We start from the raw sequence: 22,178 nt of genomic DNA, 5'->3' as shown, positions 1-22,178 counted from the left end.
ATGGTGAAGAAAGTGGCCATCATTGGAGCTGGCATCAGTGGCTTGGCCTCCATCAGGAGCTGCCTGGAAGAGGGGCTGGAGCCCACCTGCTTTGAGAAGGGCGAAGACGTCGGGGGCCTGTGGAAATTCTCGGTGAGTGGGACGCCACTGCAATAGACTGGGGAGTGAAATGGGAAGTGTGAGAGCACACTGCTTGAACACAGCCTTCCAAACAAGCTGTCGTGGCAGTTACACTCACTCTATGAAACACAACATCAGAAGCAGGTTGGAAAGTAAGTCCCTTACTTACTTCAAAAGTAAATGAGGTAGTGGGCTGGTTAGTCTCTGTGTACAGAGCTCAACTCCAATAAATCATTAATAAGTGAGCCACTTGGGGATAAAATACATGGTCAAATATTGGTTAGGTTTATGTAATGGAATTACATGAGTTATTCATTTAAAAAGCAACGGCTCTTTCCATTCTTTTGTTGGGGTTCTGGAACATCCTCTTAGTGATTCAGACCACAGATTTTAAGATTTCAGGTGCTGACTTTGGTCTTGCCAAAAACGCATAATTCATGAGATAGCTACGAGAGGAACCAAGAATAGGACACACTGATTTGAAGTTCTTCAATGACTTTTTACTTCTATGCATTTATATTAAGGACTCCGTCAGCAGACATGCTTGTAAGCTGACGTTAAATCACTTCCTGCGTTGTCTGACAAGCATATCATCGGGTGTGCGGGCTGCCTTGTGCCCCCAACTCCCTCAGTGTCTCCAACCTTAGGAATGCTATCTGGCTAAGCCTACTCCTGTTTTCTTCTTCTTCTTCTGATAAACCATTAACACATATGCAAACACAGGAAGATCATTAACCCTTTTTAAGCCACCATTTCCTTCTCAAATGCAAAATTAGTATTAAACTTTATAACTTAATAAAAGGTTGTATTTAAGGAGACAGTGTTTGTGACATCTCTTTAAATATTATAAAGATATGAGAATTATTCTTATTAATGTAGATATTTTCTAGGCTGTAAAGAACTCTTCAAACCATGCAGTATCTTTTATAACACTGTGGAGCCCAGAGTGTCACTGGAATGTGCTGACATCTTCAGATTAGCACACTGATGAATCTTAGGGCTATTTTATTGAGCACTTTCTATATGCCAAACACCTTTCCCATTTAATTCAGTCTTTATAATAATCCTATAAGCTAGGTATGGGTTTTTCCCTTTTACAAATGAATCTGAAGCTTAAAAAGAAAAGAAAAAATGATAAATGGCTGGTAAATGGTAAAGACAAGACCCCAATTCAATCTGACTTGTCTCTCCAGCCTGAATTCTTAACCTCTTTTTAAACTACTGGGTGACATTTCAACAAGTGGCTTATTGAGCAGGCAAGTCTTCTACACAGTGATCTTAACCAAATCCTCATATTCAAACTTACTTTGCGGACTTCCCTGATGGCTCAGTGGTTAAGAATCTACCTGCCAACGCAGGGGACACAGGTTCCAGCCCTGGTCCGGGAAGATCCCACATGCCGCAGAACAACAAAGCCCATGTGCCACAACTACTGAGCCTGCGCTCTAGAGCCTGCGAGCCACAACTACTGAGCCCATGTGCCACAACTACTGAAGTCTGTGCGTCTAGAGCCCATGCTCTGCAACAAGAGAAGCCACTGCAATGAGAAGCCTGCGCACCAAAGCAAAGAGTAGCTCCCACTTGCTGCAAGTAGAGAAAGCCCATGCGCAGCAACGAAGACCCAACACAGCCAAAAATAAATAAATATAAATAAATAAATAAAAACTTACTTTGCAAAGCATTGCTGAAGAAAGACACTGCTGATATAATAGCTTTTGAGAGCAGCTGCCTCTCTTGTTATTCAAGGAAGACTTTAAAAATTTGAACCTAGCATCACAGAGTGATAAAACTACGCAGCTGCAAATATGTGCTACTCTTCAAGAAAAAGAAAATTTACCCCAGAGGCTGCAACCTCAAACACAGAAGCTGAAGCCTTGAGACACAAATGCTTATTACCAGGTCTTGAAACCTAATGAAACTTGCCCTGCTGGATTCCAAAATTGCTTGGGACTGGTGACTCCTTTTTTCCTCCCATTTTCTTCCTTTTGGAATGGGAACATTTGTAACTGGTACCCTGTGCCTGTCCCATCACTGTATTTTAGAGGAAGACAACATGTTTCCTTGTTTGGTAGGTCCAGAAATGGAGAATTTTATCCCAGCGAGAATCATACTCAATCTCATTCATACCTGATTTAGATGATGAGATTTAGGACTTTTAAGCTGATGATATATAAGTGAGATTTGGGACTTGATTTGATGCTGCAGTGGGTTGAAACTGTGGGGATGTTGGGCTGAAGTGAATGTATTTGGCATGTGGGATAAATGTGAATCCTTAGGGGCCTGACAGTGGACTGTGGTAGGCTTTTCAAACAACGGCACCCTCAAAGATATCAGGTCCTGATTCTAGCACCTGTAAATGTTCCTAATAAAGACAAAGGATATTTACAGACATGACTAAATTAAGAATTTTGAGATGATGAGATTATCCTGGATCATCTGGGTGGGCTCAAGATGCCATAACATAAACCCCTAAAATAGAGAGGCAGAGAGAGATGTGACACACAAAGATAGAAAAGAAAATGCGACCTCATCAGAAAGAGAGATTTGAAGATGCTATGTTGTGACCTTGAAGATGGAGAAAGGGGACATTAGCCAAGGAATACAGGTGGCCTCAAGATGCTAAAAGAGCCGAGGAACGCTGGCATCCACCAGAAGCTGGAAGAGACAATGATTCTCCCCTAGAGCCTCTGGAATGAACATGGTCCTGCCAGCACTTTGATTTAGGCCCAGTGATACTGGTTTCCAACTCCTGGTCTCTGGGATCATGAGGGAATAAATTCCTGTTGTTTCAAGCTGTCAAGTTTGTGGTAATTTATTACAATAGCCTCACGACGCTAATAGAAACTAATATACTTGGTTATTCGGAGTTTCCAAACTATTTCACCTCTGTGAGAGGACTTAAAGATTGCAAATGATATTGTGACTTGCCGTGTTTCTCAAATACCTCTGGAGTCTGTAGCAGTATACCTAGAATTCACATCATGGGATTATATTATAAAATCAGGTTAAATTTTGTATTTTCATTATCTTTAGTTTCTAAAGACAGCACTTTACATTCTCTCAACGTTTTTTTCTTTCAGAGAGATCCAAATATTAGCTATGTGTAAAAAGGGTAAAGTGCAGATAATTCAAACTTTTGTAGCTGTTTCCTATAGCACTTTCCTATAGCCCTTCTAGTTCTTTCTTCTAACCCCAATCTAAAGGCAAGATGATGTATTTCCCTCACCTGCTCTGATCGCTGAGAAAATAAAAGTACGTTGTGACTAGGATGCAGGTCTAGGGGAAAGGTTTTTCTTTCTCAGGAGTCCCCCAAACAATATGTGAGTAAACTGGATTTTGGCCTGAAGTGTCATGAATAAAGTCTGTTTTTTTCTGGTCATACAACCCATTATTCACTTCCCCTGATTTTTTTCTAGCCTACGTATCTATTTGATCTTTAATATTTAGTCTCTCCTTGTGTTAATTATAATCACTATCAAGCTTCCTAAACTCACCCAAAGCTATGAATCCCTCCACCTCTGCATCCCAAATGCACACTAGCAGAGTCAACAACCCAAGGGAGCAGCAGAAAACTCACGCCATATTTCAAGATCACATTGCTTTCTGATGCAAACTTGGCAATTAATCTACCACTGAATTACTTGTCAAGAACAAGGCCACAGCCACATTGGCTTTTGATGTGATTGGAATATTCTAGTATTATACTAAAAATTTATATTCTACGGGCCTGAAAACTTTGAGTTATATGAGCCCTAATTCTAAATTTCTAGTGCTCAGTGCTTTTCATTATGAACTGGCAACTCTACATAGAGATCTACAGTTTGATCTTTCATCAGAGGGAAAATCATTTCAGATAGAAAACAATGTTAATTTTTTTAAGGAAAGAAATGTTTTTCTTTGGAGCCCCTTTTGGGTATTTTTAAAAATTTTTAAACTTATTTATTTGTTATTTTTGGCAGCATTGGGTCTTCGTCGCAGTGCACGGGCTTCTCATTGCGGTGGCTTCTCTTGTTGTGGAGCACGGGATTTAGGCACATGGGTTTCAGTAGTTGTGGCACGCAGGCTCAGTAGTTGCGGTGCATGGGCTTATTTGCTCCACGGCACATGGGATCTTCCCGGACCAGGGCTCAAACCCGTGTCCCCTGCATTAGCAGGCAGATTCTTAACCACTGTGCCACCTGGGAAGCCCCTATTTTGGGGTTTTTTAATTGGCTCTTTAAATTTGAAAGTGCAATCTGAAGAATTAGACTAATGTTTACTTTGTTATTTTATTTTTAAGGATCATAGTTTTGGTCAAATAGTAGCTTAACAACTACTGCATCTTGTACTTTGGTCTGTCACTAGTTGATATACAACACTATAAAAAGATGAAATATGCCTTATTTTCAAGTGCCCATGGAACTTTTCTGAAACTGATTCAACCAAAAAGCCTCAAAATTTTTGAAAAAATGTATAAATAAAATGAAATTCTCTGTTGCCAATACAATAAAACAGAAATTTATACCAAAATGATGGAAAATACTGCCTCCAGGAAATTTTTAAGTTCTCTCTTAAAGATCTATTGATTAATGTTCTTTTAGAAGTTTGAGACAATTCAATAAGACAAGCAATTGATAATAAAAACGAGAAACTGGAAAGGAGGAAAAATTATCAGTTACTGTCTATCTGATTTTATACCATGAAGGACATCAATTAGAAAATGGTTGCAAAAAATAGGATAATACAATGAGGTTGGAATTACCAGACAAAAATCAATAGTTTATACATGTTTTAGAGTTAGCAAACTGGCTCTTTTTATACTAAAGCTGTTCTGTTTTATTTGATCTATACATTTTTTAAATTTTTTGATCCATTATTTTAAAATCACGATATTTCACATAAAAATCTAGGGATATATCTTCTTTTGAAAAACAGAAAATCAGGCAACACTGTGTCTCCTCTTACTCTAATACCTGGCCTCTTTTAGGCTAAATTTGAATTCTCTGTTTCACCATATTCATTTTTGACCCATTTCTTGTAACTTCCTCTGTATTTATAGAATTTTTTTTGATTGGTGCTATGTACAAACAACAATCCCTTAGAATATTTCAAACAAAAGGCACACCCATTTACAAGATTTTCTATCTTCTCTTGTTCATATAGTTATACCGTTCTTTTTGTTTAAGTAAACCTTCATGTTTATATTATTATAACCATGTAAATACTGTTCATTGCTATATTTTCTTTCTTAAATAACTTTTTGTTTTCACTGGAGCTAATAACTGCCTTGTGTCCTTTGTTGGTTTAATTTTATAAATGCTATCTCTAATTCAAACCCCAGGCCATCCCACAGAATTCTCTCAACATGTTTAAACACACAAGGTGTTTCACCAGCTTAATTCTTCTCTCAACTATCACTTAAAGATACTCTTTCAGATTGTCTTCCTTCTTTTCCCTAGGCTAGCTACACTGCTTTACCCTGGGTAACCCTATTTTCTGGAAACCTTATCTTTCTAATATTGTTTTTATTCTCTCATTTTAGTAGACTATATGAGAGTACATCCTCAGTAGTTTTCTGAAAAATTATATATGTGAAGTAAAAGATTGTAGACTTTGAATGTCTTAGAGTATCATTATTTGATCCAGATTCCCAGTTGATTAGATCTAGTCTTAGCTTTCACCTTTCTTTGGTCTGTTAAGTCAGTTATCACTCATGCATCTATGTTGTACTTTCAAAATATTGTTGCTATTTCCTGTTTGCTTTTACTTTTTTTTCTTTTTTTTCCTTGTGGGTTCATACCTCTGGTATCTTTACAGTAATTTTACTGGGAAAAGAGTTAAATGCATCTACATAATCTTTCATGTTTAATCAGAAGTCTGGATTACTTTAGTAATCAAAAATAAATAAATAAAGCTACTTCCATAAATAACCAAGGTTTGGTTCTTTGTTGAACACTTGCCCCCCCAAAAAATTTATATTTGAAAATGCAATTTATGACTCTATAGTCACTCTCTTATGAACTTCTTATATCATCAACTCAAAAGAATCAGTCTATAAACATGGGCTCTGAGATATACTATAATACCAAATAGGAACAGTAAGATGTTCATGACATATTTTTGTGTTTTTTTTTTTTCTTTTTTAAGCAAGTCACAAATGATGTGGTTAGTTGATGCTGCAACTCCTCTCTCATTAATCATGGCCTTTTCGGAATCCAAGAAAAACTGAAGACCAATCAGCTCAGCATTGCTAGGGGGATTTACTGAATATTATCCTGAAGCAACCAAAGTTGCAAAAGCACCTCAAACCTGTCTCAAAGGTTTGCATCATTTTTATTATATGAAACTCCTCCCTTGTTGTTACATTACATAATTTTCCCCGACTTTGGCTTGCTCCAAAACCTTACCTTTGGCCTTGTATTAGTTTTCTATTTCTGCGTAGCAAATTACCGCAAACTTTAGCAGCTCAGAACAACAGTTATTTATTACTCTCAGGTGTACAGATCAGAAGTACAGCATAGTTCAGCTAGGTTCTTTGCTTAGGGTTTCACGAGGTCAAAAATAAGCTGCTAGCCGGGCAGGGCCCTTATCTGGAGGCACAAGGGAAGAATCTGCACCCAAGTTCATACAGGGTGGTGACTGAATTCAGTTCCTTGCTGTGGTAAGATTAAGGTCTTTGTTACCTTGCTGGCTGTAAGTTGGGATTCCTCTCAGCTCCTAAAGGCTGCTAGTATCCCTTGGCATATGGCACCCTCCATCTTCAATGCCACGAACAACAAGCTGAATCCTCCTCATACTTTGAGTGATATGATATTTACAGGTTTCACCTAGACTCAGAGGGCAAATGGCTGTACAAGGCTGAGGAGCACTAAGGGTCACTCTTAAAATTCTGTCTACCAAATGCCTCATGCTATAAGTTGAGGGAAAGTCATGAAGCATGTCAGCGAACCCTAAAACTCTCACTCTGTCCTGGGAGATCCTCTCCCATTTTCTCCTATGAGTTCTTGATATGTTGCAATGTTTCGTCAGTAAGTAACACTAGACTACTAAGTGTTCAGGTCACTCGTTTATGTCTAGCATAAACAGGACAACAGACAAATGTCCAGAATTACATAGAGAGAAGCATATAAGCATTCTAAGACACAAGGAGTACCCCCAGTTGGCACAGCTTAATCTCTAGGTCTCTTTTGGATCAATGCTCAGTCTTTCAGGTCCCCTCCTTGCCCCTCAGCTCTTTCCAAAATTGTATCTGGGCTTATGGAGAAGGAGAACTTAAATGACCTTTGGGTAAAGGGAAGCCAAAGTTTCCCAGATTCAAACACAGGTCTTGGGACTGTCCTCTGACCACTCTGGTCTCCTGATGTTTCTATTCTATTTGGTTACCATTCACACTCATCCTTCAAGAGGATAAGACAGCAGTTGATGAACCTGGAGACTGTCCTCTCTTAACTTAATCAGGAGCCACTGAATCTCCTTGCTGAATAGACCTCACTTGCCAGGTCCAGTTTTCTCACTGAGTCCCTGACTCAAGTGGTCCACTCTGCATCTCTCCTAAAATGTCACTTAGCTTCCTCCATGGCAACTCTCTGGTAAACTACGTACTAAGATTCTCAGATAATTTCTGCATCCCTGTTGGGAGCAAGCAGGAACTCCTATGTTTTGTTCAAACTGAATGGGTTCAAGAGAACTAAACTAAACTAAAGTTCTACCTCTTCCTAATCATTGCTACTTGACTTTCCTGCGTCAACCTCCCCCTACCCAGGCTGGTTCAGGGGGAGGCTTTGATATGTATTCTGATATCTTACCAGAATTTCAAATGTGAAAACAAAAGCCCCTCTTCCCTCAGTGTTCCCCTCAATGTTAATTTCAGAATTCCAGGATAAAGCTTAGGACTTAAGTAATCCACCATTACCCCTTTTTCTGCCTCTATTCCCCTTTCTCCTTACCCAGTTCCTTTAAACCAATGTTTTTCAAACTGGAGATTATGACTCATTAGTGTGCTATGATATAAATTAATGAATCAATCTGCATGTTTAAATGGAATGTATAGAAAGTATGTGTGCAACTCAACTTGTTGAAAATGATTTATTTCATAAAACTTTTGTCCCCACTGTGTGTGTGTTTGTGTGTGTGCGTGCACTGGGTTGTAATATAAAATATATTACTAACTATAGGGTATGGGCAAAAACATTGGAAAAACACTGTTCTAAACATAACCAAACTTCTCTCTGCCCTACGTACATAAGAAAATATCATGATCTAATCCACCAGAACTACCTCATGACATGCTAAAGGAAATTTTTTTCATTGTGGTAAATAAACCAAAATAGAGATCTGCTGTTTAACCGTTTTAAAGTGCATACAGTTCTGTGGCATTAAGTTAATTCACGTTACTGTGCAAGCACACCACCATCCCTCTCCAGAACATTTTTAATCTTCCCAAAGTAAAATAATACAGAAATTAAACAATAACTCTCGATTCCCTCCTCTCCCTGGTCCCAGGCAACCACTGCTCTCTCAGTCTCTATAAATGTGATCACTCAGGGTACCTCAGCTAAGTGGAATTATACAGTATTTATCTTTTTGTGACTGGCTTATTTCATTTAGCATATGTCCTCAAAGCCAATGCCTATCACAGCATATGTCAGAATTTCCTTTCTTTTTAAGGCTGAATAATACTCCATTGTATGTATATATCACATTTTGTTTGTCCATGCTTATGTGTTGACACACTGAAATCATGCATGGGTGAATTCTGGAAAATACCTATCACTGTATTTAATGGCTAAAAGGAATAAAATTATTCCAGTTACATGTTCTTTAAAGGACATGATTTATACCCCAATAAAGATGTTTAAAATAAATAAATAAATAAATAAAGTAAAGGACATGATGAAATTCAGAATTTGTTTCCCTTAGAAAAGCAAAGATGTTAAGAAAGATGTATTTTTCCACATTCTAAGTTCCTTTGATTATCATCAAATTGTTTAAGTGAAGTTAATTTATGCCTCATCTTATTTCACTTACTTGTGGGTAAAGGCCGACTGAAAATGAGTGCTAATTATTTGGAACTGGCCCTGACTGTGATAAGTATACTCATTCACAAACTCTCTTCCATTTAAAACCATACTTTCACAGGACCATGCCGAGGAAGGCAGGGCCAGCATTTATCGGTCAGTCTTTACCAACTCTTCCAAAGAGATGACATGTTTTCCGGACTTCCCTTTTCCTGATGACTTTCCCAACTTTATGCATAACAGTAAGCTCCAGGAATACATCACTGCGTTTGCCAAAGAAAAGAACCTCCTGAGATACATTCAACTTAAGGTAAGATGTTATCAAGAAATTAATTCAGGGCACTGCTGTGAGGAATTTTCTTTTTATTAGTAGATTCCCATTAGTTCTTTCAGTGTCTCTTTCTTATTTGTCAACGTTTTTAACAATGTGGCTTCTCTGACCCTAGACTTAGAGAATACACATTCTTCTCAAGAATATGTAGGAAATTTACAAAACTTGACCACATTCCATTAACTTAAGAACTCTTTTTTCCTAAACAATTTATGGGTCAAAAAAGAAAATGCAATGGAAGTTTTAAAATATTTAGAGCTGAACGATAATTTAAATTCTACATATCGGTATTTGTGGGAAGCAGAGAGAGCAAAACTTTCATGAAAATTATAAGCTTAAATGCTTATATTAGAAAATAAGCTGGGGCTCTGGCTGGGGCTGCTTTCTCCTTTTAGGCTCTGAAACTCCCCCTCCATCCAGTCTAATTTCTCCACTGGTGAGGAGCCTTCCCAAGGTGTGGGAACCTTTCCTCCTTCACAGCTCCCTCCCCGGGCTGCAGGCACGATCCTGATTCCTAAGGTTTTTCAGGTAATCCTTACACACACTAAAATTTGAGAAGAACTTATGCTGTGAATACAGACAACATCTTTCATTTTAAGACAATAATGTTAAAAATAAAACGGCTAATGAAATACGTTAGGAAATGTTGTTACTACAAAAATTATTGGCCACCAGATTATTTACTGCATGTGCTACAGGCCTCTTGTAAACTATGATTCAATTCACTGTCATAGCTCCGAAAGGAATCACTCTTCTACTGCAGAAAATACTGGTCATACACAAGGAACCATGTGGGGATAAAAAAACATACAGACCATTTAATGTTTTGAATTATTCTGAAGGAATTTTGAATTTGTAATATGTACCTTCATAATGAATTAAGTATTTTTCCTAAGACACTATTAAAGATTTTTTTCATCCTATTTGATCAAGTTGGTGCCAAACCTACCTGTTAGCATAGAAAAAAAGAAGGCTATCTTTCTGTGTTTCTCTTAGACACTTGTATCCAGTGTAAATAAACGTCCTGATTTCTCAGTCACTGGCCAATGGGACGTTATCACTGAAAAGGATGGTAAAAAAGAATCAGCTGCCTTTGATGCTGTAATGATTTGTTCTGGACATCATGTGTACCCCAACCTACCAAAAGAGTCCTTTCAAGGTAAGGCCAAAATTTAGGGTGCCATCTACAAATCTGACATGAATGAATAACCTTGATAATGTCTTTCTTACATATATAAAAGTACAAATTATAAAAGTACACATTAAATTAAAATATGCTTCCACTGTATCTAACATACCTGGTGTACTAAAATTCCAGATTACTGCAACTATATTCACCCACAAGATCTGTTACAGCAGTTTTTTAAATGAAAATCAAATGATTCATATGTTTCCCACTTTTCACTCAGGTCTACAACTTTTTAAAGGCAAATGCTTCCACAGCTGGGACTATAAAGAACCAGGAATATTCAAGGGGAAGCGAGTCCTGGTGATTGGCCTGGGGAATTCGGGCTGTGATATCGCCTCAGAACTCAGCCACACAGCTGAACAGGTACGCCTCCCAGATACTAAGGGAGTTCTTTAAAGGGACAGACACACCATTTGAAAGGTATGATAACGAAACGGGAGAAGAGCGGGGTGCTTGATCGGAAGACTAAGTAGTGTTTCATATAGCTCAACTTCCCTGGTAACTTGTGAAATTTTAAATAGCTTGTATGGCAAAGGCAGAACATCAGCAAGGAGTGATGTTGCCATTCAACAATCTTCTTCTTTGGGACATTTAGTGTCTAACATGTGTCATGTGTCCAGTAAATTCCTCCGAAACTAATGGGATCATTTTGGGATCATCAGATAAGCACTAGAAGAAATATGACTACAATTCAGTTATTGGTCATCAACACCAGAGAAGATTTGATTAAGATATGAAAATTTGCCTGGAGGAGTATAACAGAGTGTTGACCCTAAGATGTAGATTATAATGCAGGGAGTTTATTTGGGAGAGCTCTCTGGATGAATACCTCTGAGGGAAGGGAAAGAAGTTTTCCTTTACTTACTCTGAAGCTAGGATAGTCCTTTAGAATTGTCTCTAGTTGAAGTGAGAGGCTGGGCCTTTATATCCTTCCATTAACCAGTCACTGAATGCAGGGAATCCAAAAAGAGTATAAGTTACCAAACTAACTGCCAAAGAGGGCTGACAGCTGAGGGTTGCCTTCTGGCAACACTCCCAGAAGCTGTTATAATAACTCCATTCCTAAAGGCAGATCTGGGGGATATATCACAATATCCAGTACAAATGGTCACCACTTTAATGGTTGAAATGGTGTTTTTTAAGGTCATCGTCAGCTCCAGAAGTGGCTCCTGGGTGATGAGCCGGGTCTGGCATGGTGGCTATCCATGGGACATGATGTTTATCACTCGATTTGAAACCTTCCTCAACAACAACTTACCAACAGTCATCTCTGACTGGTGGTACGTCAAGCAAATGAATGCAAGATTCAAGCATGAGAACTATGGCTTGATGCCTTTAAATGGGTAAAGTAGAGTTAAACATGATATGCCTGCTAATTTTTATTTCAGTGTCAACAACCCTAATGTGTGTTGTAACCCCCAAACAAATCAAAGTGAAGTAATCACCTCTCACTTTTCAGAGGATAAAGAATTGCAAAAGTTAGGGGTATTTTCCTATTTACAATCCTCCTTACCAGATTTGCACAGCTGCGAAGTTATATAATATCAATACCTCAGGAATTAGTCCCTAGAGTTATGATAATAGTAGTCAACATGTTTTAAGCCCTTAATACATGTCAGAGTCTCGGACATGCATTAGCTCCCTTTATTCTCACAACAACTATGAGGATGGCTCTGTTATAATCTTCATTTCACAGATGAGAAAACTGTGGTTCAATGTAGTTAACTTTACCAAAGCCACACAGCCAGGAAGTTAAAGCCATGTCCAGATTTGCTGACTCTAGAGTCCCTCACTCTTAGCCACCTTGCTCTACCGCCTCTTTCTTAATGACAAAGTTAAGCAAAGCAGAACTTTCCCTGTGCTTCGCTCTCAACACCTGCCCCTTAATAGAGCCCTCGCACTGAACTATGGCCACAATGTTTACATCTTCAGTCTCCTCCTCACTCTCTCCTATAACATCCCCCCAAGCCAGTCACATGATAAGAAATTACTTTGACGTGGGTGAAAAACCCAAGTTATAAGCTGTTTACATCAAAGTTAATTCATTAATTCAACAAATATTTATTAAGCATTTATTACGTGCCAGGACCTGTGTTAAATCCTGTGGATATAGCAGTGAACAAACTCATAAAATCCCTGTCCCACATTCTAGTAGTGGGAAACAGAAAATAAATAGCAGAAAATCATACGATGACATGTATCAGGGAGGAAAAACAGAGCAAGCAAGGGTAACACGGAGTGCCATCAGGACAATTTTAAACACTCCGTAGGGGAGGTCTCACTGAGAAAACTTTTAAGCAAATTCCTGAAAGAGATGAGAAAATGAGCCATGAGGATATCTGGAGAACAGTATTCTGGACAATGGGAACAGCTAGGACATCACCTCTTCAGGGGTATGACTGGTATGTTCAACAAACTACAATGAGCTTCTCTTCCCGGAGAAGAGGGCTCAGGAGAGTAGCAGGAAATGAAACCAGAGACATCAAAATAGCCAGTTGATGTTGGGTCCTATAGGCCACTGTAAGGAGTCTGGCCTTTACTCTGCAATTGCAGTGGGAAGCAATTGCAGGCATCTGAGTAAACTGAAGACAAGATCTAAGTTAATTTGAAGAGATCACTTTGGCTTTTATGGTCATCACTCATTATAGATGGGTGGGTCAAGGAAGGAAGTGGAAACACTGGGTAAGAGGCTATTGTCAAAGAGTGTTATTCCTATGTTTTCCTCTAAGAGTTTACATTCTCTGATATAAATCACAAGATCTTTTTTGACCCACCTCCTAAAGAAATGGAAATAAAAACAAAAATAAACAAATGGGACCTAATGAAAATTAAAACCTTTTGCACAGCAAAGGAAACTATAAACAAGATGAAAAGACAACCTTCAGAATGTGAGAAAATATTTGCAAATGAATCAATGGACAAAGGATTAATCTCCAAAATATATAAACAGTTCATGCAGCTCAGTATTAAAAAAGCAAACAACCCAATCAAAAAATAGGCAGAAGACCTAAATAGTCGTTTCTCCAAAGAAGACATACAGATGGCCAAGAGACACATGAAAAGCTGCTCAACATCACTGATTATTAGAGAAATGCAAATCAAAACTGCAATGAGGTATCACCTCACACCAGTTAGAATGGGCATCACCAGAAAATCTACAAACAACAAATGCTGGAGAGGGTGTGGAGAAAAGGGAATCCTCTTACACTGCTGGTGGGAATGTAAATTGATACAACCACTATGAAGAACAGTATGGAGGTTCCTTAAAAAACTAAAAATAGAATTACCATATGACACAGCAATCCCACTACCTGGGCATATACCCAGAGAAAACCATAATTCAAGAAGACACATGCATCCCAATGTTCGTTGCAGCACTATTTACAATAGCCAGGTGATAGAAGCAACCTAAATGCCCATCGACAGGCAAATGGATAAAGAAGATGTGGTACATATATACAATGGAATATTACTCAGCCATAAAAAGGAAGGAAACTGGGTCATTTGTAGAGACGTGGATGGACCTAGAGGCTGTCATACAGAGTGAAAGTCAGAAAAGAGAAAAACAAATATCGTATATGAACGCATATATGTGGAATCTAGAAAAATGGTACAGATGAACCGGTTTGCAAGGCAGAAATAGCGACACAGATGTAGAGAACAAATGTATGGAAGCAGGGGTGGTGGTGGAGGTGGTGGAATGAATTGGGAGATTGGGATTGACATGTATACACTAATATGTATAAAACAGATAACTAGTAAGAACCTGCTGTATAAAAAATATATATTTAAAAAAAGAGGTTATTGTCAAACATCCAGATGAGAGGGGTTAGGTGGCTTGAACTAGGATCGTCAGTGCTCAGAAGTGGTCAGATTTTGGATACAGTTTGAAGGTAAACCCAAACAGCATTTTCTGTTAGATTGAATAACAGATGTGAAAGCAAAAAAAGGGTCAAGGATGTCTTCCAGACTTTTGATCTGAGCAAGAGGGCAAGGATGGAGGTGACATCTATTGAGACGTGGAAAACCATGGGAGGAGCGGAAATTTAGTTTTAAACGTATCAAAGTTGGAATGTCTATTCGATATTCGCACAGAAAAATGTGGAAACGCAGTGGGATACACAAGACAGAAGAGACATTGAAACCATAAGTTTAAAATGTGAACTGAAACAACAACGACAAAAATGTGGACTGGTCAGAATATAGATAGTACTTAAATGAAAACTAGATGACGTCTCTTGAAGAATGAATGGAGATGGAGAAGACAAAAGGTATGAGGGCTGAGTCCTGGGGCACATCATCGTTTAGAGGTCAGGAAGAGGAGAAGAATTCAGCAGGAGACACGGAGAAAGAATAGCGAGGTAGGTAGAAAGGAATCAAGAGTGAGTGATGACCTGAAAGCAAAATGAAGACAGTATTTCATGGAGGAGGACACCATCAAGTGTGTCAAATGCTGCTAATAAGTTGAGTAAAGTGAGGAGTAAGAGTAGACCATGGGATCTGGCAGCTTGAAGATCCTGGTGGCCTTGACAAAAGAAGTTTCAACACGGCATTGGGTTTAGGATAAATGACAGGTAATTCGAGCAGTTGAATCCAGCCTTTTTCCAATCAGCATTCCAACCAATCTCATTGTCTGGCTCAGTTTCCTCCCCAGTGGAGTCTACCTATGGCTCTCTCACAGCTCTCACCATCCTATAAGAACAAAGTCTTTTCCTTCAACACTATTCAGTTCACCCCTAACTTCAGATTTATGTGCACTCACTAGAGATGTTACTGAATAAAAAGTAATCAGAAGTTCTCTCTTTCCAGATTTCCAGTGGCCTCTTCCTGCTCCTGGCCTTATTTAAATTCCTAGATGCTCCCTCCCTCACCTGACTTGTGCCTTGTCTGCACGGGGCTCACACTTCACATTTTATGATAGAACCTGACTGCAGTCTTCCCACCTTTAGCTTCCTTCCACCTATTTGATCTTCTTTACATCACGATGACCACTTTGGAGTATGCTATGTTAAGAATAATGTCTAACATTTCGAGCACTATGTATGTGCTACAAACTATGCCAAATTCTTTATATTACTTAGGTCTCCCAATGACCTGTGGTAGGTATAACTTTATTGCCACTCCAGATGAGAAAGATGAGGCAAGAGAAATTAAGAAAACTTAATTTGATCAAGGTTCACAGTTGATAAGTAGCAAAGAAAAAAATTTAAAGACCCAGGTACTCTGACTTTAAGAGTTTTTCCTGATATAGGTTTTAACAGGCGGAAGGGCCTGGGTGCTTATTCTGGGATTTAGAGAGAGCTCTGTGGAAGAGAAGAGAAAGATCACAGGAAATAGAGAAGGGATCAGCAAAAGAACAATTTCTCTTACTCCACAATGTTGCCTTACATCAGTTTTGTTCTTCAACCATATTGGTGACACTCCATGGCACATTAAAAAATCTTGAGTCGTTTTCTCCTTCCTTACTAATTAACTATTAACAATCATTAATTAATTATTATGGACCAATAAAAGAAACCGGAAATGTTACTGTTCTAATGGTCATCTCTGTTTTCCATACAGCACCCTGAGGAAAGAGCCCGTGTTCAATGATGAGCTCCCGGCTCGCATTCTATGTGGCACTGTGACCGTTAAGCCAAATGTGAAGGAGTTTACCGAGACTTCAGCCATTTTTGAGGATGGGACAGTGTTTGAGGCCATTGACTGTGTCATCTTTGCAACAGGCTATAGTTACGCCTACCCCTTCCTTGATGACTCCATCATTAAGAGCAGAGACAACGAGGTCACCTTATTTAAAGGCATCTTCCCACCTTCACTGGAGAAGCCAACCATGGCAGTGATTGGCCTTGTCCAGTCCCTTGGAGCTGTCATCCCCACAACTGACCTGCAGTCTCGCTGGGCAGTACGAGTAATAAAGGGTAAGTAGACAAAGAAGCTCATTGACGGGAAAGATGGAAGCCAATGAGAATGGCTTTGCGTCTGTGAAAACAATAATCCTAATAACAAGGGACAAATCCTAGGTCCCATCCAGTTTCCAGAATCTATAATTCTACATTTTTTAGTATTATATTTTATAAACAATTAAAAATATATTACATTGGATTGTCATAAACAATAGTACAAGGTATTATTCAAGGAGTAGTTTGTGATTAATAACTCCTTAGAACTGTTAATTACCCAAGACCTTTCATTAAACTTGAGAACACCAGAGACTCTCATCTTAAATGCATGACAACTTTATAAAATTAAGATTTCAAAACTCAATAGAATGACATTTCTTGAAAGGTTAATAAAAGATGTTTCAAAGCCAATATCCAGCCAACTTTAAACATCCACAGTCATGAAAAAAAATTATCATTGCTAGAGAGGAAGTGGATTTCCTGCTCTATTTTCTTCCCTGCCACGGATCATTAGAAGCAGAAAGCACTTGGTGTGGTAGACAGTCAGTCTCTAAGGAATACTAAATCCCTGTATTTTAAAAAGAAAAAGGAAACAACAAACATGATTGGGGCCAAGCAAAGAAGGCAGACAGCATCATCCAGCCCTAGGCACTGGGATCAGATTCACACTAGCTTTAAATGCAGTCGTGGGCCAATTCAGATAATAAGACCAAACAGGGCCATTGTTAAAGAACAAATAGAGATGTCAAAGTTTAGTGTGCAAAGTCTAGTTGGTCTTAAAGTATGAAAATTATGGATAAGGAATCTTAGCTGGTCTGCTTCCTTTGAAGCCACATCTAAGGCTTCCAGTCCTACCTGACTTGCTGGGGTTTAAATGTTCTTTTATACTGGTGGTTGGAACCTGCAACTACATAGCCTGCATCATCGCCCACCACCAGGCTACTATCCACATCATTACAGTCCTTTATATCAGTGATCTCTCTGAATCTCCTTCACTCCCCAGTCCCCAAGCAGAGATGTGTTGCAGGATGATGTTACTCCAGTGAGGCAGCAGCCAGGAAGGCGAGGGCATGAAATTCTACTTAGAAGGAGCTAGGCTCAGGGTCCAGGTTCAAAGAGACTGGCATTAAAATGTGGGACACTTACTCTCTGTGTGGACAAGAGTTGTAACCTGGGCTCTGAAGAAAGGAGAAAAGGCAGATACCCGATCAACAGAGAACTGATGCACAAGGCAAAGACTCAGTCTTGGGAGAAATGGAAGATAAGGCAAACAATCCAATTTGGGGGAACCAGGGTACCAGGACAGAGGGGTCAGCTACAAGCAGCCCAATGGCAATAGCTGGTGGGCTACAGAATATAGCCTCTTCTCCATCTCTCCTCCTGCCCAAGGACAGAATGAGTTCCAAGGTTTGAAACAAGGCCATGTCTACAGACTGTTCACATGACCCTGTCTATAAGGATTTCAGGAATAGGGAGTTAGGCAAGTCATTGTAGGTCTTGAGCAATCAGAGCTAGGCTGGGAATTCTGGTTCCAGGTGATCCCAGAATTGCCAAAGAAACCACACTAATTTGAAGCATCTGGGTACAAAAGTTTGGGTCTAGATTTCAGAGAATTCTGTAAATTGATGCCAGAAAGAGCCTGAAATCTTGGGGCAGCCCCAACTCAGATTTGGTCTCCTGGGACTTCCCTATATCCTTGGTGACTTATGGACAGTACATATCCTCAGTCTCATTCAGGAGCTATTGGCTTTTCAGAGAGAACCCTGCGGCTTCACTAAATTCTCTATCTTATCTGCTGGAAATTCCCTTTCCTGGCAAAGCAAGATAACTTCCTATGAAGATTTTTTTTCTTAAATCTTAAAAAAGAGATGCCTATTTACCTTGGGCTATAATTTATTAGATAACATACTTAAAAATAAAGCTGAGAGATTAGCATATATAATCTAATATTTTGAAATTGATTTTTTAAATCCGATAACTGGTTTAAGTGCAAAGATACAAAGATAAAAGATTATTTGGGTAATGGCTTTTAATTATTGTGACGAGTATCATCACTGAGAAGACTGGGAATGACCTGTATGTTTGTCTCAAAATTTTATTTTGCTAGACAGTGACAAAAAATTTGGAAATACTAATGTGATTCATAACTCACTATTAAAAAGGAAACATCGCAAGCTGGTCCTGTGCCAGACTTATTTAACTACTATCATGTCTTTCCCTTTTTATAGGAACTTGCACTTTGCCTTCTGTCAAGGACATGATGAATGACATTGATGAAAAAATGGGGAAAAAGCTCAAATGGTAAGAGCAGCTATTGTAAAGGGGATGTAGAATTTTCATAGAAAAAGCAGAATTTGTGAATACTTGGGACTGTTTTAGTTTTAAATGGCCCTGAGTGAGGTCATTACATTGACAGCTATGAGCTAAATTCAGCCATTCAACAAATATTTATATCCAGGATCTATTTTGCACCTGATACCCCACTAAATCCTGTTTTAACCCTCCATAGCTCCTGCAATATGTCATAGAAAGGAAACCCAGAAAGATTAGAAGTTAGAGGAGTTTGGGAACATGTGGATGTGGACTTCAATTTTCTAGCCCATAAATCCTCTAAGATGTAAAGGATGCCTTCCAACTGATGGCTCTAATAAAATGAGAACTAGTCAGAAGAACCGGGCTCCAGTCCTACCTCTGTCACTAATTAGCTCAGTGGCCATGAAGTAATAACCTCACTTGAGCAAGAGACAATTTACCTACTTGTAAATGTGAATAAAAATGCCTTTCTCAGCTTCCTTGCCGTGTTGTGGAATGTCCAAATGAGATCAGTATGAAAGTCCTTTAGTAACAACTACGAAGTACAGGAAAATGAGCAATAGTCCCCTTTCCAACACAAAGGATAGATGCTGATTCCCATGGATAAAAAGGTGTGAGGCATTTTCCCTGTTCTTGTTCCTATACAAAGCGTGGATGACCACAGTCTTGTTTCCTCTCCCGCCCCTAGGTTTGGCAAAAGCAATACCATACAGACGGATTATATCGTTTATATGGATGAACTTGCCTCCTTCATTGGGGCAAAGCCCAACATCCCATGGCTGTTTCTCACAGATCCAAAGTTGGCCTTGGAGGTTTACTTTGGCCCTTGCAGCTCGTATCAGTTTAGGCTGGTGGGCCCGGGGAAGTGGCCAGGAGCCAGAAATGCCATCCTGACCCAGTGGGACCGGACATTGAAACCCACGACGACAAGAATTGTTGGGAGTCCTCTGAAGCCTTGCTTATTTTGCAGTTGGTTCAGGCCCGTTCTTATTTCTGTTCTGTCAATTGCTGCTTTCCTTGTGTTGTTCTAATCATCATTCCATCTAGGATTCTGAAAGTTACTAACGCTACCTGGGAAGAAACTTTGCTATTTAAAAATTAGGAATTGCACACCTCCTACTTTCCTATTTAGCAGGCGTTAGTCAGTAAGACAGTACTATTTCTAGGCCTTTAAATAAGCCCCTGTAAGGATCATGTCATGATCTAAAGAACATTAATCAGTTCTCTTCAGGTTCCACTAACATTTTGTAATTCCATAACATTTCATAATTAGATATATCCTCTTTATCTCTAACCTAAATCATCTCCTGAAACATTTGACATGATTCCTTTTCTCCTTAAACAATGTTTGAAATATGTATTTCAAATCTAAACAAAGAACAGATTAAGCAGAGTAGCTGCAATATGATAGTCCCAGCCTACTTCTACAAATGTTTTGCAGGATCAAGGGGAGAATTTGGCTATTATATTCTATTTCTGTCCTCCAGGCGATTCCTCCTGTCCCCTGGCCAAGAAACATAGCATGGAGACCCCATTTATAATGAAAGTTAGCAAGAAGTAACTCATTTTATTTAGATTCTCAATAAGGAACCAACTTTCCAACATGCAGAAGCAAAATAATGACAACAATAACAATAATAATGAGTAGAGCACCAAATATACCTTTTAACTGAATGGACAGTGTTTTAAAAAATTAAATATTTAGCCAAAGCTATGACCCAAGCCTAATAAAACCTGATACAGATCATATAAAATTATATACCCTTATAGAATGGGGTACCAGAATACATCTAAAATTTTATTTTTTGAAGTATTATTACATGTTACAGTTAAATTTTGATAGCTAAAGATTTTCAAGTTTGACATTATGGAGCAGATAAGATAATCTGTCAGCATCACCAGCCACCAGAGGGCTCTGCATGTTGTTAAACTCCATATTTCTTACTACACCTTCATTTCTTTTTTTTTTTCCAAACAGACTTTATTTAAAAAAAAAAAAAATCTTGTGTGCTATACTTGGTTATAAAGGGACAGTCACAAATTTGGGGGGAAATACCATTTTATCTTTCTTATTCATTATTTCTTTCTCTATTATGCTTCTTTAGACGAAATACTCCTTACAAAATCCTGGAATCCACATTCCTTATGAAATACTTACAAAATTTCTAACTGAAGCCATTAGAGCAACAAGAGAAGGAGGAGATCACATTTTTCTCTTTTCTTTTCTTTTTTTTTTAAATTCTCTTGATATTTTAATCTTTGGAGCTAAGATTTATTATGGATGTTGTTGTAGACAACTTTAAATCGTTCCCTTCTCCTAATTGTTTAAGGCAGCAAGATAATATTCTGCTTTTAAGGTCTTCTCACAGATGTGAAGTATTCCCAAATATTCCCAAGTGAAACAGAACTTTTCTTGAAACCCTGTGGCCCACATGGAATCAAGTAAACAAATTAAATACAGCACATAAAATTTATTTTGTTTCATGTTATGAATGCTAGTATGCAAAATAAATTGAAGATTAAAATTGATATGATACAGTTTCTTTTATTCCTTCCCATATGATTCTTTAAGTTTTTGTAAACATTAATTGGCTCATTAATAGTTTTCCTAAACTACTGTAGCCAACATACTCTATTAACATCTATCTATTCCCATACTAAACTGAACTATTATCAATGGCTTAATTACTTTGGTACATAACAGTAATTCTCAATCATTCAATTCCACAAGTTACTCTGATAAGACTAAATATGTGTGTGTGTATGTGTGTGTATTTCTACTAACACACAATTTGAACATTTGAAGCACAAAAGATTTTTTTCACTCCCAGTTTCATCTAGAAATTCTTACCAGTTCTTAAAAGTGCATAGTCAGATATTAAAAATAAAAGCAAATAAAATTTTTTTTGTACAGCTGTCATAGCTATGCTGATTAGATATGAAGCTGACCTGCAGGATCACAGGATTATTGGCCACACCCACTTTCCGCAACGGGAGGAAGGACCTTGAAATGGATTTCGGCAATTCAGCCATTCAGAGGTTTCCAGCTTCTGAAGCCAAGTAGCAGTTTTTAGCCAAATACTGAGACCAAAGTCAGTCTTCAGTGTATTTACCTACCAATCTTCTTCACTTCCTCTTTTCCTTCGTGTCTTCTTCCTCTTTATCTTCCTCTTCTTTCTTCTCTGTTACTATTCTTACTTCTTTTTTTCTTTCTCTAACTTCTTCATCTTCCCTCTTCCCCTTCCTTCTTCCTTTTCCTTCAGCAGAAATGAGAAATGATTGGAGGCAGGAGTATTCACTTTGAAGGACTCTTGGATCTTCTGGGATGG

The 22,178-nt window shown here is 38.5% G+C and overlaps 1 protein-coding gene across 2 annotated transcripts; it reads left to right on the top strand.

Annotated features, from left to right (window-relative positions):
- On the top strand, positions 1-21,378 carry LOC112396202 (dimethylaniline monooxygenase [N-oxide-forming] 3). Of its 2 annotated transcripts, XM_024739828.1 has the most exons (9): positions 1-132; positions 9,238-9,426; positions 10,444-10,606; positions 10,857-10,999; positions 11,780-11,979; positions 16,199-16,554; positions 18,765-18,837; positions 19,538-19,915; positions 21,143-21,378. In XM_024739828.1, exons 1-8 carry the CDS (start codon positions 1-3, stop codon positions 19,878-19,880), a joined length of 1,599 nt encoding a protein of 532 aa, XP_024595596.1. In that variant the 3' UTR covers positions 19,881-19,915; positions 21,143-21,378. The 2 variants fall into 2 exon arrangements, with proteins under 2 accessions (XP_024595596.1, XP_024595598.1); XM_024739830.1 differs by lacking the exons at positions 9,238-9,426; positions 21,143-21,378 and having other exon boundaries at positions 19,538-19,880.
- Positions 21,379-22,178: the final 800 nt, after the last annotated feature.

This window comes from Neophocaena asiaeorientalis, unplaced genomic scaffold (genome assembly GCF_003031525.2).
Source record: "Neophocaena asiaeorientalis asiaeorientalis breed wild unplaced genomic scaffold, Neophocaena_asiaeorientalis_V1.1 scaffold589, whole genome shotgun sequence".
NCBI lineage: Eukaryota > Metazoa > Chordata > Mammalia > Artiodactyla > Phocoenidae > Neophocaena > Neophocaena asiaeorientalis.
Note: the sequence above shows the minus strand (reverse complement) of the source record. Positions and strands in the feature narration are given on the sequence as shown.